An 18,878-nucleotide genomic window follows, 5' to 3' on the forward strand; every position below is an offset into this window, starting at 1 on the left:
GCAAAAAACAAAAATGCAAAAACGGTAAATCCCAGGGTTGCGAAGGGGTTAATTAAGTCCCCTATGTTATTTACATGTACTACTACTGTTTATTTACTACAGGGTGTTTGCTCATTTTATTTTATCTTGGGTTGTGCTGAATAAGTAAATAGTAATAGTACATGTAAATAACAGAGTACTTGGTTAGCACTGTCTTGATCAAAAAAGCATAAAAGCCATCTCACCGCGACAAGTTGTACCTAGTTGGGACAGTCCTAGCCTGTCTCTAGTATTAAAACCTCACCTTGTGTCAGCCGACCTCACTGTGAATAAGGGCAGAGAAGGACAGGGGCCCAACTGGTCAGCCACCTATCCATAGGAAACTACACTGCTCAAAAAAATAAAGGGAACACTCAAATAACACATCCTAGATCTGAATGAATGAAATATTCTCATTGAATACTTTGTTCTGTACAAAGTTTAATGTGCTGACAACAAAATCACAGAAAAATCATCAATGGAAATCAAATTTACTAACCAATGGAGGCCTGGATTTGGAGTCACCCCCAAAATTAAACTGGAAAAACACACTACAGGCTGATCCAACTTTGATGTAATGTCCTTAAAACAAGTCAAAATGAAGCTCAGTATTGTGTGTGGCCTCCACGTGCCTGTATGACCTCCCTACAATGCCTGGGCATGCTCCTGATGAGGTTGCGGATGGTGTTCTGTGGGATCTCCTCCCAGACCTGGACTAAAGCATCCGCCAACTCCTGGACAGTCTGTGGTGCAACGTGACGTTGGTGGATGGAGCGAGACATGATGTCCCAGATGTGCTCTATCGGATTCAGGTCTGGGGAACGGGCAGGCCAGTCCATAGCTTCAATGTCTTCATCTTGCAGGAACTGCTGACACACTCCAGCCACATGAGGTCTGGCATTGTCCTGCATTAGGAGGAACCCAGGGCAAACTGCACCAGCATATGGTCTCACAAGGGGTCTGAGGATCTCATCTCGGTACCTAATGGCAGTCAGGCTACCTCTGGCGAGCACATGGAGGACTGTGCTGCCCTCCAAAGAAATGCCACCCCACACCATTACTGACCCACTGCCAAACCGGTCATGCTGAAGGATGTTGCAGGCAGCAGATCGCTCTCTACAGCGTCTCCAGACTCTGTCACGTCTGTCACATGTGGTCAGTGTGAACCTGCTTTCATCTGTGAAGAGCACAGGGCGCCAGTGGCAACTTTGCCAATCCTGGTGTTCTGTGGCAAATGCAAAGCGTACTGCACGGTGTTGGGCTGTGAGCACAACCCCCATCTGTGGATGTCGGGCCCTCATACCGCCCTAATGGAGTCGGTTTCTAACCATTTGTGCAGACACATGCACATTTGTGGGCTGCTGGAGGTCATTTTGCAGGGCTCTGGCAGTGCTCATCCTGTTCCTCCTTGCACAAAGGAGGAGGTAACGGTCCTGCTGCTGGGTTGTTGCCCTCCTATGGCTCCCTCAACATCTCCTGGTATCTGCTCCATGCTCTGGACACTGTGCTGACAGACACATCTACCCTTCTTGCCACAGCTTGCACTGATGTGCCATCCTGGATGAACTGCACTACCTGAGAAACTTCTGTGGGTTGTACTGTAGACACTGCCTCATGCTACTGTACCTCTAGGGGTGAGAGCAATGGCAAAATGAAAAAGTGACCAAAACAACAGCCAAAAAGGATGATAACAGAGAAATGGTCTGTGGTCACCACCTGCAGAACCACTACTTTATAGGGGTATCTTGCTAATAGCCTATCATTTCTACCAGTTGTCTGTTCCATTTGCACAACAGCAGGAGAAATTGATTAACAATCAGTGTTGCTTCATAGCTGGACAGGTAGATTTCACAGAAGTGTTATTGACTTGGAGTTATATTGTGTTTTTTAAGTGTTCCCTTTATTTTTTTGAGCAGTGTATATAGATTGAAGTCCTAGCTCAGAAAGGGGAGCCAAGCCCCTGTTTGTACAAGGCACAAAAAAACTACAGCAAAACCAAAGAAATGAGCCAGAATATAAGTTGGTATATGTGCAATATACGTTAAAGGTGTAAGAGCACGTTCACACTGTGGCCAATCCAAGGAAAAAAAAAACAATATATTGAGCATATACATTTTAGCTATATCACATGTTTGTCTAAAAAAACATTGTTTAAAGCTGTTTTCCTTTATATCACTTGGATTTGCCATCACTTTATTAAGATCCAGCCGCTGTAGCCCCTACTACAGTCATGAAAACTAAGGGGCTGCATTCTTTCATTGTTTTTCTATGCACGGCAGGGCCCTTCTTAAATGGAGGCACTTTGCAGAGGACAGAGTACCAAGAGTGCTACAGCTATTTCATCTTCGTGGTGGGTACAAGAAGTCAGACCCCCATCTTCTTAATAATAAAGTAATGGCATATACTAAAACGACAAGTCCCAGATCTATATTTTGCTTTTCTCTTTCCAATGTTTACTAGTCTCGGGTCACTTTTTTCAAAGTTGATTGAACCCCCCTCTGCGCTCTTCCATGCAAATTCTGGCCCATGTTGCTTTTGCCTATAGGCTTGTTACCCATATAAACAAAACTGTATCATTTCAGCTGTCATAACACTGTGCTTTCGCAGATCTGTGTGAGCAGGCAGAGTGTGCCAGGCACAGCAGACATGGGGGTGTCACACACACACTGCAGTCACCTTGTTTTGCAGTTGACAACACTTCAGTGACCTCTTAGTGCATCCTGATGCTGGAGCACCGACTGCAGGATATTAGCTGACACTGAGAAATACAGGGGCCAGAGGTGGGAGGAGGAGTGTGTGTGTGGAGGGGTGAAGGAGGGGGGTCATATATCATTGCCAGAGAGCCCATCGGAAGAAACTGGAGAGAAGTGGGGGAGGGTGACAGCCAGATAAAGCTATGGGCATTGAAATAAACGTCAGACACTTGCAGCCTGTGTTCTTTGGGGGGAGATGGCTGGAGTCCAGGGTGCATGACGAGCAGCAAGTGCAATGCAAGAAGACGGTGAGCGCTGCTTTAATTAGTTCCCACCTCCTGTAAAGTGCCCAAACGCTGCCCACTCAGTGTTAACCCATCTGACTCTGGGTAAAGATTGTTCTTTCAGCCCAGCCGACTCCTCCAGTAAAGCGCCGAGTCCCCTCCTCCTCCCCTACTGCTCCCTGTCCGGCCACCCAAGGGAGTGACCTCTGGTGCTTTGACAGCTCTCTAATACCTAGCAGAACAACCCTTCCACGACACGCCCCCTCGCGTTCTATTGGCTGCGGCGCCGGTACTGCCGCCGCTGATTGGTCCGTCTCTTCACCCCCCTCCCTTATCGAACGTTCAGAACTCCGAGACAGACAATATTCTGTTACATTGTAGCAAGATGGCGACTGTCATTCACAACCCCCTGAAACCGTGAGTACAAATGTGCACAATCCGCGTGTTTCCATATGAAAAAAAGGCGCCTTTCTCAGTGGGAGCTGTGCACACACAGAGACAAGTGCACACTTCTGCGTGCTCTGCGCTGCCTCCTCCCAGCGCACAGCCACAAGCACTGGCTTCCACTAGATCTCCTATAGAGAAGAATTTAATATATTTTTTTTAGTAAATATTTTAGGTAGCTGCTCTGCTGCAGGCGAGATGGCAGCACCGTGCATGGCATTGGTGGCTGCACACCGCAGGGCAGGATCAGCTGTGGTCACCGCAAGGAGGAGGCTTGACAACAGCTCGCACAGTTTCAGAACTTGGGCAATGAGCTGAGGCTGTTGACAAATGGGGGCTGTCACATCGCCTTTTATCATCCACCACCCTCTTCATTGACTGATTTGTAGATGGTCTCCAAGGAGGAACTAATCGGGGAGTTATGTAAATAGAGCTGCCCATTATCACCAGCTGAGACCACCAGCCTCTTCTGAATGAAATCTGAGCCACCTAGGTTACTTTAAGCTACTTACAGATCTTATATCAGTTTTTTGGATCCAGTAGTTTGTTAGCTGTTTGTTGGTTACCATCTCTCCTCCAACAATTTGTCTTGGTCTTATTTCTGCATGACTCTTTAAGTCTGTGCATGGTCATGTACAAAGGGGCAGTTAGCTGAATGTTCCTTGCCGTGCCATGTCATTGGGCAGCTTTATTGTTCTACGGTTACAGAAATTATTCCATAATGGTGCAATACTAGTTTGTACACTCTTTTTTTATTGACTACTGATAATTCATGATCTGCATGGTAATGAGCCATTGTATTGAATTCTCCTTCCATTTGTGTGAGCATGGTCAACTCATGTCATGTATATGATTAAGTCACTTATTAAATACATGCCTGAAACATTTTCTAAACTACTACATTATTTAATTTGAGTTTGTACAATCAGCATGTTTTTTAATTTGTGAACAATCCATAACATTATGTTCAGAGAGAAGATTTGCACTTTATGAAAATAATATTTATTTATTTTACTCTCTTGTATAGCTATTAATTCTACAGCGCTTTACAGACATCATCACTGTTCCCGGTTGTGGCTCACAATGTAATTTCCCTATGAGTATGTCTTTGGAGTGGGAGAGGAAACCCGCGCAAACACAGGGAGAACATAGAAACTCCTTGCAGATGTTGTCCTTGGTGGGATTTGAGCCTGGGACCCCAGCACTGCAAAACAGTGCTGAACACCAAGGCATTGAGTGGGGAGGACTTGTAGACTTAAGCAGGGTCACAGAAGCCCATGTATCCAAGGAACAACCTTGTGGTTCTAGAGGAGGCCAGGTTCAAAAGTTGTTGCCCCTGGGCCCAAATAACATTCATTATGTCCTGCCAGTAAGTGTGAGCAGAGTACCCTGAGGAAATCCACGGAAATACGGAGAGACATACAAACTCCTTGTAGATGTTGTACTTGGTGGGATTTCAATCCAGGAGCCCAGTACTGCAAGGCAACAGTGCTAACCACTGAGCCACTATGCTGCCCCTATTGCTGCTTGTTTATTACAGTAGGTAACCTATAGAAATGGTTTTGTTGTTGTCTTACTAACCATTGCTATTAATGAGTCCTGCTTTGATGACCCACCGCCTTCCAAACCTAAATATGACTAGGCATTACCCATGTATAGTCGCCATATCTGCAGCTGCCTCCCTCTTTAAGCTCGGCAGCTTGAGTCCAAAATTACTAATTCATTCGGGAGCACGGTCAAAAGTCGGAATTGCACCTCCCCTGCCTCTTCATTTCCATGGGATGCATCAGTGTTGATTATGACAGTGCTGTGCCCATCCTTCAATAGGGGAGGCATGATTCAGACTTTCCACAGGGCTCCCCGTGCCTCTGTGCTGGCCATTTTGGAGAAGAGGAGCATGTTCTGGAAATCCCAGTGTGAGGCAGTGAAAGAAGAACGGAAGGCACTAGGTACGGTGAGTATACATGGGAAATGTATAGTCCGATTTAGTTTCGGCGATGGAGGGTCCCTTTAACAGGCTATAGTCCCTATTAAACATAACATATTCCTCCCTTAGCTATTGCAGCGCACTATAAAACATAGCCTTGAGATCACATGGTAATAAATATTATGGTATTTGTTCTGGAGCCTGTAGTTAAATGTTCACGATAACAGGAACTTTAGAAAACAAGGCAAATATTTATACCATCCGTCTGGTGTAAAAGGGATGGGAGAAAGCAAACCATCTCCACCCTATCCAGGAATGGATGGATGAGATGTCATGACCCATCAACAGTAAGGTTCCCCATCTTGTTTTGAGTTGTTATAAGACCACATTGCTTGCAGTACTTCCCTACAAATAGACCTCATTTTGGTAGCAAAACTTATACTTTACTTTGACTTCACTGACTGCCACCAGAGGAGATCTGGAGGTGTTTGTAATTACACTCAGCTCTGCTTTTTGGCTATGTTCACACATCATGTGTCCTTCAGCAGTTTTTGATTTGTCTTTTTATGCAAATTTTCAGCTGTGTTCTATAGTACCAGCAAAGTCTATGATATTCCAGAAATCTCATGCTCATGTCATGTTTTTGGTTTTTTTTTGTTCAAGATTTTTTGCTTTGCATGTGTTTTTGCAAAATAGAGCATGTCACTTCTTTCAGCGTTTTTTCAGCTTTTTTTCACCCATTGGAAGTAATGGGTGGTGAAAAAAACACTGAGAAAATGCACCAAAAACGCAGGTGTCAAATTTTTCATCGTTTTTTTTGTGGCAAAACCAGAATGATATTTTTTTTTTTCACTGAACTTCATGTACATGCATAAAAGAGACAAAAGAACAATGAAAATGACAAAAAAAAAAAGAAAAAAAGCAAGGAAAAACCTGAACAACCTCCTGGCAAGAAATAAGGTTTTACTGCAGAAAAGAAACACTGAATAAAACAAGATGTGTGAACATAGCCTTATACTACAAAGTAGCTGCAGAGATCAGGGCTGAGAGCAAGGCATGTTCTCTTTTTTTTTTTTTTCTCTCCTGCTTGACGGCTCCTTCTTATGATTGGCCAGTGTCATGCAGGAGGAAAAGTACACGCCTCCAGAGACAAAACTTTGGTAATGCCCCTATTTTATTCCTAAACAACCCTTTTAAGAAGACTGAACTACAGTACCAATTACATGGACAAGTGTGTTGCTTATGCCTTTTGTCTTAAGTCCAGATTGGTCCGTTTGTCATAAGCTCAGCAATTTCCTAATATGTGTATCAGTTCATCATTTTCAAGATTTCTGCCTTTGCTTAGTGAACAGGAAGATTTTTTTTTTTAAATGGTCAGATAAATTTCTGTATCGATCATATTGGGTAGAAGGTTACTTTCATATATACAGTATATATTGTTAATGGTGTTTGTTATTTTGAATTATTGCTTTGCAAAGAACAGTTCAGTTGGCTACGTGGAAGATAGTTAAGTGCAAACTTGCAGCTGTTTTTAAGAGTTTCAATCGTGTCAGAAGGTCTTAAGGTCACTTAACTTTTCCGCCTACTAGGAAAAACTTGATGTTGCTTTACAACCCTGATTTTACTATTTTTAACTTGGGTATAGTAAGTGAATGGGTGTGAATTATTTTCTAGCGTTTTATGTTTTTTAAGTCCACTAAAATTGTTAACATTCTAAGGCCTCATCCCCTTTCACCAGGAGCCTTGGCTAATTGCTATTATGTGAGTTTATTTATGAACAAGTAATCTTCAAGGTTAGCAGCATTAACCCATAGAAGTCCACCTGATGCTAAATGTATGTGCACAAAAAGCACCAGGTTTACCAAGAAGAAAACTCTCCAGGACACGTTGGCATTTTTTTCCTGAATCGTCGTATATTGCGTCTTTTTGATAATTTGCTTTGTCCTTTTTGACTGCCGGCATTTTTTTTATTTTTAGCATTTTTACATCGTATTTAGGTTGTCTTTTTACTGTCAGTTTCTTGTTTTTCTGTTTTTTTTTTTTTTTATTCAACGTGAAGAAACAAGTAGGGGTTTCTGAAGCAAAACGCTGACAAAGGCGTCTTGGCATCTTTTGAGCATGTCCATTGACTTTTATTACCAAATTTTGTGACTGTCCTATCCCAAAGGCCGCATAAAATCTGAAAGGGTATTCTGATCCGAGGTATCGACAGTACTACATACACCGTAATTGAACAAGTGAGGGTTCCATTTCTGGAACTTTAACTATTGTAGACAAAGAGGTTCCTCTAATCCCCTATTTAGCACTCCAGTAAAAAAAAGAGTCAAGATGACTATAGAGTGAGCGCAGCTATCACCATAGTTTGAGATTCTGAACACAGAGGAGTCAGAGATGACTGGAGGCTGCAGGTTGTGCACCCCCGTTATATTATAAACTATAGAGTGTCATCCAAGCAGAAGACGCGAAAAGAATGGTCCGGTTACTCCTAGGCACTTTTGAAACCTTAAGCTGTTAAAGACGCTCAAAAGACTGAACATATAGCTTTTTCGGGTGGATTTTGGGTTAGACTCACCTGAAAGACGTTGTGTTCATATACTCTAAGGCTATGTGCCCACGATGCAGAAATTCTCAGGATTTTTTCCTGAGCATTTCTGCATCTCCCTGGCAGAAAAAAACGCATGCGGATTGTACATGCGTTTTTCATGCCAGGGACAAGCGGATATGAAGCATTCTTCACTTGCATTTCCGCATGCGGGTGTCAAGTGCTTTCCAAGCGATTTTAGCATCACTTGGAAAGTGCTTGACAACTAGGTCACACTGTATAAATCCATGCAAATGGCATGGATTTATATAGTGTGACCCGAGAGAATGGTTAAAAATAAAAAAAAATAAACCTATACTTACCTTCCGATGACCCGCGTTGTCTTGCTGCGCTCCTGTGCTGGCTGCTGGCAGATCGCAGTACTTTGTACTAAAAGACCTACCGTCACATGACTGTGACTTCAGCGCAGGTCCTTCAGTCCTGCGCGATCTGTCGGCAAGCACAGAGAAGGAGTCCGGCGGCCGTCGGAAGGTGAATATAATCTTTATTTTTTATTTTATTCTTGTTTTTACAGCTTTTTTAATGGTACCTGGGTGTGGATGAGACTCTCCTCTCCTCCACACCCGGGTACCATCCGCACATTAGAACGCGCCAATTACGCAAGTACAGATGCAGTCTTGCGGAATTGGCGCATTCTAATGCAAGTCAATGGCGGCGAAAACGCAGCACTTCCGCAAAATTAATGGACATGCTGCGGATTTTTGAGCGCAGCATAAACGCTGCGGAAAAATACGCATCATGGGCATTGAAAGTGCGGAATTGCATTGGAGACCACGGGGGAAGGTTTACCAAGCGTTTTCCCAAGCGTTTACGCTGCAGAAATTCCGCAGCGTAATCGCTTGAAGAACGCATCGTGGGCACACAGCCTAAAGGTCCATTTACATGAGACTTTGATCGGTGAATGAGCGTTCATAAGAACTCTTGTTCCCCGATCATTGGCCTGCTTAAAGATGCCACAGATGATCCAACAAAGGAGCAAAGTGCTTGTTGGTCGCTGACTTGATTGTTTATGTTGGAATTACAAAACATCATTGTCGGCTGCATGTTGCTCTGTGTAAACAGGGATTATGTTGACGACAACTTCAATGCTGTATGGGGCAATAATGTCTTGTATATTATAAAATAAATCGAACCTGATCGATTTGCACGTGGTCGATCAGCCAGGGTAAACTGGCCTTTAGGCTAGGTTCATATCTACGCTGGAGTCTACGAAACAGAATTACTAACGCTGATGTAACCCTGCCTCACATTCACGGGCACTTGTAATGTGAGAATGTATGTACGGATTCCACCACAAATGGAGGTAGCTGACTGACATAACTTTATATAGTATGTGTTTGTGCAGAAAATTTGTGCTCTGTTATGGTGGATCCTAGCCCTGATTCCTGACTAATTTTATTGACTAAATGGTTGACTTTATTTCTCCTTAAACGTTCTAGTCAAAAGAACATAAGTGTGTATATACTTCAATTTAGAAAATGTTACATAAACATTGAATTATGTTTGTGTTACCAGTTTGATAAAGATGTTAAATGTTGGGGGATAATTTCCTTTGTTGCAATAATGTGTAGCCTTTTTATAGGGTTTTTGTAAAGTTTCATCTTCTAAAGTGCACCGCTCCCCTACCTCCCCGATTTTCCATTTTGCTAGTAGGAGTGCGCTCCTGACGATTGAAAATTTGGACCAATGGCACGGTTTCGCCCTTTATCTGAATTTTGCACACTGTGATGCTGCCGTAGCAGCGGAGGAGTGCAGGGACACTACAGTCGGATTTGGCCAGCAATCAGCCAGCTTTAGTATTTGGCGCAGAAATTTTTGGAATATTTCTGCATCTCTTTGCAGCGGAAAAGCCGCTTGTTTTTTGTGCGTTTTTGGATGTTTTTTTTTTTGTTGCAGTGCATTCAAAGGGTTAAAAATTCAGGCAAAAATGCACAAAAAAATTGACAGACTGCGGATTTAAATGCACAGCAAATCCTGAAAGGAAAAATACTGATCGTGCACAGGACTTAAGAATTCTAATTGGCTTTGCTGGCATAAGGATTCCCTAGCATTTTTGGGCCAATTCCACTCAGAAAAAAATCCAACAAAAACGCACTGTGTGCACACAGCCTAAGATCAGTGCTTACAAGCTCTGTTAAAAGGAGCATATAAGTACCGCACCTGTTCAGCCATTCTGCTATACTGTATTGGTGGTCGGTAACCTAGATATCAAGCAACACTCCAAAGACATACTGATAGGGAATTTAGATTGTGAGCCACAATGGAGACAGTAATTATAATGTCTGTAAAGCACTGTGGAATTAAAGGCGCTATATAAGTGAATAAAATAAATAAACAATACAATTAAAATTTCCTGTGTTCTTGATTAATGGAGAAGATTTTTAATAAAATTAACGTTGAAAAGTTGCTTGTTATTACAAACACTTTGCAATTTTAACTATTGCTGATGTTGAGACAACCCCTTTAATCAGCACAGCAAACATCCTCTGTTGCAAATCGCCAGTGTGCATTTTTGTTTGTGAAGACGAAATGGAAACATGTTTGATTGGATAAAATATGGAAGAGTGTTACATACAGAAGTTACAGAGGACCCTATATTTTTATATTACATGGTATGCGTCCTGTTCACCTTTTTATTGGAAGCCTGACAGTAGATTAATGCTGCTCAAACTACTGTGTCACCCAAGGTGTGGGAAAGACTTAGTGCAACACAAAGGGAAGAGTGAAAGGGAGCCCAGACGCTAGGGAAAGAGGGAAAAGTGGAGACCTCCTAGGTTGATCTAGCGTCACCCTGTCTCCCCTAATGTCCCTGTATTGGCTCTTAACCAATCGCTAGACGCGTACCTCGCTTTGTCTTTCCCTGGCGTTTGGCTCAAGCTAGGGAAGGGAGGAGATGAGCACTAGTCAATCTCCACTAAACACTATAGACAACAAGGAAGGACAAATGGGAAACTCCAGACAAATGCACAAACACGTCTTCAAGCTCCAGAGATGAAAAGGTACTGCTCTTGCTAAGCCTTCACAAGGAATAACATGACATGACATACTGGCTGTGTTATTGCAGCCATATACAGTACAGACCAAAAGTTTGGACACACCTTCTCATTTAAAGATTTTTCTGTATCTTCATGACTATGAAAATTGTACATTCACACTGAAGGCATCAAAACGATGAATTTACACATATGGAATTATATACTTAACAAAAAAGTGTGAAACAACTGAAAATATGTCTTATATTCTAGGTTCTTCAAAGTAGCCACCTTTTGCTTTGATGACTGCTTTGCACACTCTTGGCATTCTCTTGATGAGCTTCAAGAGGTAGTCACCGGAAATGGTCTTCCAACAATCTTGAAGGAGTTCCCAGAGATGCTTAGCACTTGTTGGCCCTTTTGCCTTCACTCTGCGGTCCAGCTCACCCCAAACCATCTCGATTGGGTTCAGGTCTGGTGACTGTGGAGGCCAGGTCATCTGGCGTAGCACCCCATCACTCTCCTTCTTGGTCAAATAGCCCTTACACAGCCTGGAGGTGTGTTTGGGGTCATTGTCCTGTTGAAAAATAAATGATGGTTCAGCTAAACACAAACCGGGTGGAATAGCATGCCGCTGCAAGATGCTGTGGTAGCCATGCTGTTTCAGTATGCCTTCACAAACCCATAGGCCTGTATAGGGTATATTGATCAATGTCTCAAAAACAGACACATTGCTGTGATTTTTACCAGCCATTCATCAGCAAAAAACATGGACATGTGAACAGCAGAATAGACTAATGGGTTTGTGTTGTATCTGTGAAAAACTCAGAACATGTATGGAAGAGGCTTTAGATTGAGTAGGGACTTATTTTATCTGTGTATTTGTTGTGACTACTTGCATTCTTTCTTACTTCCCAAATTATAAAGCACTTCAGAATATGCTGGTGCTATAGAAATATATGTACACTACAGAGTATGTTAAAAGGAACCTGGATAGTTAAGTCATGCTGATCAATCCACTGGCAGACTTGTTTGGGCTAAAGAACACAAGGAATGGTCATTAGACCAGTGGAAATCTGTGCTTTGGTCTGTTGAGTCCAAATTTGAGATCTTTGGTTCCAACCACCATGTCTTTGTGCGACGCAGAAAAGGTGAACGGATGGACTCTACATGCCTGGTTCCCACTGTGAAGCATGGAGGAGGAGGTGTGATGGTGTGGGGGTGCTTTGCTGGTGACACTGTTGGGGATTTATTCAAAATTGAAGGCATGCTGAACCATGGCCAAGAGGGAGAGTGATAGGGTGCTACGCCAGATGACCTGGCCTCCACAGTCACCAGACCTGCCGGACCTGAACCCAATCAAGATGGTTTGGGGTGAGCTGGACCGCAGAGTGAAGGCAAAAGGGCCAACAAGTGCTAAGCATCTCTGGGAACTCCTTCAAGATTGTTGGAAGACAATTTCCGGTGACTACCTCTTGAAGCTCATCAAGAGAATGCCAAGAGTGTGCAAAGCAGTCATCAAAGCAAAAGGTGGCTACTTTGAAGAACCTAGAATATAAGACATATTTTCAGTTGTTTCACACTTTTTTGTTAAGTATATAATTCCACATGTGTTAATTCATAGTTTTGATGTCTTCAGTGTGAATGTACAATTTCGATAGTCAAGAAAATACAGAAAAATCTTTAAATGAGAAGGTGTGTCCAAACTTTTGGTCTGTACTGTATATGGCTGCAATAACACAGCCAGTATGTCATGTCATGTTATTCCTTGTGAAGGCTTAGCAAGAGCAGTCTGTACTGTATTTGTAATAGATCCCTAACTTGCTGTTAATTCAGATCATCAGACTCTTGGTCGAATCAGGACTTGTGTATATGATCATGCCTGTGTGAAACTGGCCTAAATATCAATTATTTTGCAGACAAGCAGAATTTTCTCCATGATTCTTTCTCCATTTACTATTTACCTTTGTAACACTTCCTTGGCTTGATACTTTGCTGTGAAACCCCTAGAATGCTAAACCAAAATTAAAGCAAGTTTGTCACCAGACTATATTGCTCCAAGTAAGGATAGCATACAAATGGGACCAAGTCCAAGCCAAACTCAAAATAACACTGCATAATGTTAGAATAGCCTTGCAGCGCTGGGGTCCTGGGTTCACATCCCAGCAAAGAAAACTCTGGGTTCTCCTATTTTCTCCCATACTCCAAAGACATGTTGATAGGGAATGAAGCTTGTGAACCCCAATGGGGACAGCGATGATGTTGTCTGCAAAGTGCTGTGGAATTAATGGCACTATATCACTGAGTAAAATAAATAATAGTTAAAAAAAATATTTAATCACAAATAATGAAAAACAAGAAATAAAATAATTTGAAGCTGACGGACCTGTTAAAGAGAGATAAATGGATTCTGGAGGCGCTCCCGTGGATTAAAGAGTAACCAAAAAATTGTTGAATCTTCCAATTGTGGTGCAATTGCATGGAGGATATTCCACCAGGGATTAATATTTGTAGGTTTATTAAAAAAAACATAAAACCGTGAATACACATAAGGGACATGGATGTACAAAAGGGGAAGGGAGAAGGGAGTCTTTAAAAAGGATCACACAACGCGTTTCTGCTCATAGAGCCTTCATCAGGTGTGTATGAGACCTTAGGTTTGACTGAACTCTTATACCCAGCATCTTTACTTCTGGGTGGGGTCACCCTCAGCGGTAACACCCAACTCAAATCTACTCTGCTCTGTGGACTGCGGCGGAGGGGTGAGACCTATAAGTCCTATAAACAACATGTCACCTGTCCACATGTTAGGTAACACAGTTGCAATCAAAAATATTTAACCCACATTACACATTTTGTTTATTGTCAAAAGGCATTGAATGTTTCTAGAGATACAGGCGGAAGCAGAGTTTGCAATTTCAAAATTTATGGAATACTGTTTACACTACCTGGATGTGGCAGAAAGAGGAAGCTGCTACTGGATTTCTGAGGAGGCAGATGGTCAAAAACCCTTGAGTAATTGCAAAAGACCTCAAGCAAGATTTGCTGGCAGCAAGCACTGATGTTTTAGTTTGCAAAATAAGACTCAGAACTCCACTATGTAAACCTCTATTGACCCAAAAGTACAAGAAAAATTGACTCCAATATGTTTAAAACCATGGAAATAAGTCTCCGAAGTTTGTGATTCTCTGTGGAACGTTTTGAGCCTATTAATCAGTAGTATGTCTAAATAAGGAAGAATGACGTTTGCATGGATTTATATAGTGTGACCAAGTTGACCAGCACTTTCCAAGTGATGCTAAAATCGCTTGGAAAGTGCTTGTCACCCGCATGCGGAAATACATGTGAAGAACGCTTCACATCCGCATGTCCCTGGCAGGAAAAACGCATGTACAATCCGCATGCGTTTTTTTCTGCCAGGGAGATGCAGAAACGCTCAGGAAAAAATCCGGAGCATTTCTGCATCATGGGCACATAGCCTCACAGAGTAGGAGTTGCTTTATTTGCTTTGGCTATCATATTGTCTTTTCTATAGTAACTCCCTTGTAACTGATAAGATACTGGGAGAGGTGCACTGTGTGTGTGTATAAAATTTCTTAGTACTTGGGTCTTTTATCTCCTTAATAACAATCAATACACTTTTTTACAAACCTGAAGAATAAGGCAATAGTAGTCCCTTCCATGAGCAAAAAATAAAACACCGCTGGTGTCAGCTTTGGCACTGATTGTCGCCATGTAAACCCCACTAGATGCTGCTGCCAGTATCTAGATGGTTAACGGAGAACTCCATCTTTAACCCCATTGGTATCAAGGGGTTGGTTATAGATAAATTTCTGCCGAGGGGTCGCTCATTACATTTACTATTTGAGCCAGTGTCACCTGTGAGCTCCAAAGTACATGGGTACAAACAGGAAATGAATTGAGTGACCTGCTAGTAAACCTCTTTCACTCCCTATTTAAATCAAGGAGGTAGTGCCTTACAGTCAGTGAGGAGACATTGATGGACGTTGCTGTGGCTTTATTTCCTTTCGCCGACCACTCTGCAGGGATTTTTTCCTAACCAATTCCTATGAGGAATCTAAATAGAGGCAACGCATCTGGAGATTTTTCTGAAATAAGAACATTTTGACAAGGGCAGGCTGTGGCTATTGGAGCTATGCCCCTCCGAATTGGTGAAGGATCTACTTTGACCTCCCCTGCATCATTATATGGACTTGGTGACATTGTTCCTATTATTACCTACATCACTATTATGTCTTGAGATATTGCCTCATAATATACCCCATATGGGTATACTAACACTCAGTGTCAAACTGAAGAACATTGGGTTCACCAGAGGATTTGATTCTGAGAGCCCACCTTTCTTCCAAATTCAAGAGCCCCATACCAGCTGCAAGGTTTGCACTATGAACACTCCTGAAGGAGAAGCCAGGCCCCTCCGGAGGATTCTCCGGTTCTCTGGTGGGCCAGTCCAACCCTGCTAACTCTGTATAGGTGTCTTGATTGTGTAACACAACTAGATAACTAAATGGGAGTCTCTTTTTTTTTTTTTTCTTATACATATTATATATTTGTGTCTGTGTGTTTCTGTTTGTCTATGTAGCCAGCAGTGTGACATTTTAGATTCTACATTAAAGGTTTTTATCCCACTCTTTGGCATAACTTATTTGCAAATTATTAGTGGGTTCTAGCATACATTTTTTTATTTGTGCTAACTGCTTGGCATTTCCTTCAACCTAATTTACATAATTGTTCTAGTGATCACCTGGACATAGCAGTTGTGTCAATCGTTGTGGTATTTCCTATTGCAGTTCTATTGCTGCTATGCTTCATTTACTTGTATGGATCTGAGGAGCTGTAATACCAAACACGACACAAGGACAAAGGTTGCAATGTGCCTGGTAAAAGTTGAAGGTTGAAGTGCTGCAGGACCTTCGTCCTTGTATTTAGCGTGCATTGTCTTGGGAAATATGGTCAGTGCTAACCAGTGTAATTACATACCGTTATACTGATTGTCGGGATGCCAGTGCTAGTATAGATGTTGGATTGTGTTTGGGAACACCTTAACCTGCAGGGTGCATCATGAAATAAGAAAAAACTCTTACCCACCCACCATTCCTTCCATCTCAAACTTGCCTTCTACCGGTCAAATGATATAAACTATGTCAAGTGACTGCTGCAGCCCCTGACAATAGTTATTGGGCGCACACCGCTTTCCAGCCTCTTGACTTATTGGCTGCTAGGGGAGATGGATGCTCCTGTTTGGGTAACAGTTTAGGTCAACAGCATTGCCCTACCATTGGCATGAACTGTGCGCCCACCTGATGCTGCTGTATGAGGCAACTTTGCCTCTGTAGCATTGGAAGCGCAGTTGAGCTGGAGCTAGACTGCTGGCACTAGGTGCTGTACTCCCTAACAATCCAGGTCATCTGAAGTGCAGCGCTTACAAACTCACTAGCAAAAAGCTTGTAAACACTGGGCATATTCTGGTTGGTCTCCTTGTCGAAAATTAAAGGTAACCTGCAATTTCGAAGACCGCTATTCACCTGCAGATATAGTGATAATATGCAGGTATATAGCATTTAAATCATGTATGGCCAGCTTACTGGAGCAACAGCTACAGGTAGAAAATAAATTTATATTCTCCCTGCAGCCACTCACTTTCAGTCCACGGGTGGGTGCAGGGAACCGTTACTGTCATCACTCGTTATATAGTGATCACAGCCGTAGTCACTCTCCGGCATATTGATTGACAGCCTGCTCTACAGTGTTTCTGTGCACCATATGTGTTCAGAGCAGGCTGTCAATCAATGTGCAAGGTCGTTATCACAGCGCAGTCACTGTATAGTGAGCGGTGACTGTAGCAGCCCCCCTGCAGTTCCTCCTTGACTGAAAGCGAGCGGCTGCAAGGAGAATATCACTTCATTTTACTGTAGATGCGCTTACTGTAAGCTGGCCAGACCAGATCTAGATGCTCTCTACCTACAGATTACTACTATATCAGCAGGTAAATGGTGTTTTGGAAGCTACGTGGAGAAACAAAAAAAACAAGTTTTAATAAAACATTGTTTGCAAAGTTGTTTGTTTTTACGAGCCCATCAATAAGGTAGGAATAACCCTTTAAGAATAGTAATTTTAATTAAACTTAATAATTATTATTTATTATTACTATATTAATATAAAGAAAGATCAGTTAAATGGATCCTGTTACTGTTAGAAAAAGCAGTATGGTACAATTATGTTAAAACCTACATGTATATAAAGTAAGTTGCAACTACAGTTAGTGAAACCTATAAGAACAGTCAATGAAAACTGCAAAATAAGGTGTTTGTTGAGAGTTTTTCTGGAACTAGATCTGCAGCGATCAAATCTGTAGCGCATCTGTATTTGCCTTGGTGTGTAGCATTTCTAATGTAAAAACATGATTTCTGTGAAACGTGCGTTAGACGTGTAATGACACACAGCCCTGTTCTCCTTTGTGTTGTCTACACCACCTGTGTAATTACAACCAGGGCTGTGGAGTCGGAGTCCGTATAAAATGGACTGACTCAGACTCCTAAAATATATAATAAATTGGGTTCATTAGTACAATACAGGATGTGCTGTAAATGTTTTCATAAGAATTTGGGAAAGTTATGAAATGTCCTATAAATGTCTGTTCTGTTCCTGATCTAAGGATCTCGGCTTTTAGTTGAGATGAATCTGTGCTCCACTTACATGCTCAGTAGTGAGGCAGTGCTATGGATTCAGAGTCGGTGGTTTGGCTTATCGACTCCACAGCCTTGATTACAACAGAGCTATGTGTCATTACAAACAAATCTAGCAGTTTTCATCTCACAGCAGCCAGTGTGGTGGGATTATAGTAGAGCTGACAGTGTCCTGAAATGGAAGTTGTAAGAGGTGTTTCTAATGACGTATATCTTCTCTATTCTACACCGGTGGTGCAGTGATCAGGGCTGTGTATCATTACGGTACATGTCTCACACAGAAAAAGCTTTTATGGGAGCATGTTCCATTTTTTTCATCTGTATGATTCCTCTTGGTTTTGATTGGTCAACATCATGCTGGGGAAAAAGTACACGCCCGAGAGTAGAATCTCCGCTCATGCCCCCTCGGACTTTACAAGCTAGTATCTCCTCAATGACAATGAAAAATAAAAAACTACGTCTTATTCAACTCAGTGGCTAATATTCCATGATGTGGCCAGGTGTTAGCATGCTACAACTGGGGAAAGGTCCTTCTCAAAACCTAAGTGTACATTCGTTCGCAAAAGAGAAGTACACATTCGTTTGCTTTCCAGTAGGACAGCATCAACTTTATCAAAGTGGAAGGTTTTCAAGGGTAGCCGTTGCTTGGCAGCGAGAGCGCAGTGTCTGACACTGGTCATCTCAAGGTTGAGCGTCGAGATAATTCACCACAGTGTCGAAACATCTGAATGGAAAATTCTCCTGAAAACTGTGAGAAGACTTGACTAGAAAACCCTAATCTACTACAGGCTAACGCCGCGTAAGCTCGGTATGTTCTTGCAACAGTAATTACAGAGAGAAAGCTTTAGCATTGAGTGAAACAATCATTTGACCTACTTGTTTGACAAACTTTTAACGTCTCTTTCATCCGTTTGCTGCACCTCCCATAAATTATAAGACCGCGTTACTCTTTGTTGTGAGCCGTAGAAGTACTAATGGGAAACTTAAAGTATAAATTATTATAAATGACGTATGGTGATAATGGTGTTATAATTCTGTTTCCTGTTAAGGGAAATTTCACATTTATCTCTCCTTTCAGTACGAGACGTGGTTATTGAGCCTCCGGGTCCCCGAACTAAACTTTGTCACTACTCACATTAACTTCTCAAAATCATTTTCATTTTTTGATTTTGCTTATTTTGTTCTTTGTCTTTGCTAATTGGGTTCTAGTTTGTCTGTACGTTTCTCTTAC

The 18,878-nt window shown here is 42.1% G+C and overlaps 1 protein-coding gene across 5 annotated transcripts in view; it reads left to right on the forward strand.

Annotated features, from left to right (window-relative positions):
- Positions 1–3,304: 3,304 nt before the first annotated feature.
- The window catches only part of DPF3 (double PHD fingers 3), a 177,840-nt gene continuing 162,266 nt past the window's right edge, over positions 3,305–18,878 (forward strand). For all 5 annotated transcript variants that reach the window (XR_012247350.1, XR_012247351.1, XM_073638878.1 and 2 more), the window contains exon 1: positions 3,305–3,412. Coding sequence is in view for 3 of the 5 variants with exons in the window: in XM_073638878.1 (XP_073494979.1) it covers positions 3,381–3,412 (32 nt within the window). In the remaining 2 variants the exon portion in view is untranslated. The remainder of the gene's footprint in view (positions 3,413–18,878) is intronic.

This window comes from Phyllobates terribilis, unplaced genomic scaffold (assembly GCF_046119375.1).
Source record: "Phyllobates terribilis strain yellow unplaced genomic scaffold, ASM4611937v1 Scaffold_7__3_contigs__length_470593459, whole genome shotgun sequence".
NCBI classification, from domain to species: domain Eukaryota; kingdom Metazoa; phylum Chordata; class Amphibia; order Anura; family Dendrobatidae; genus Phyllobates; species Phyllobates terribilis.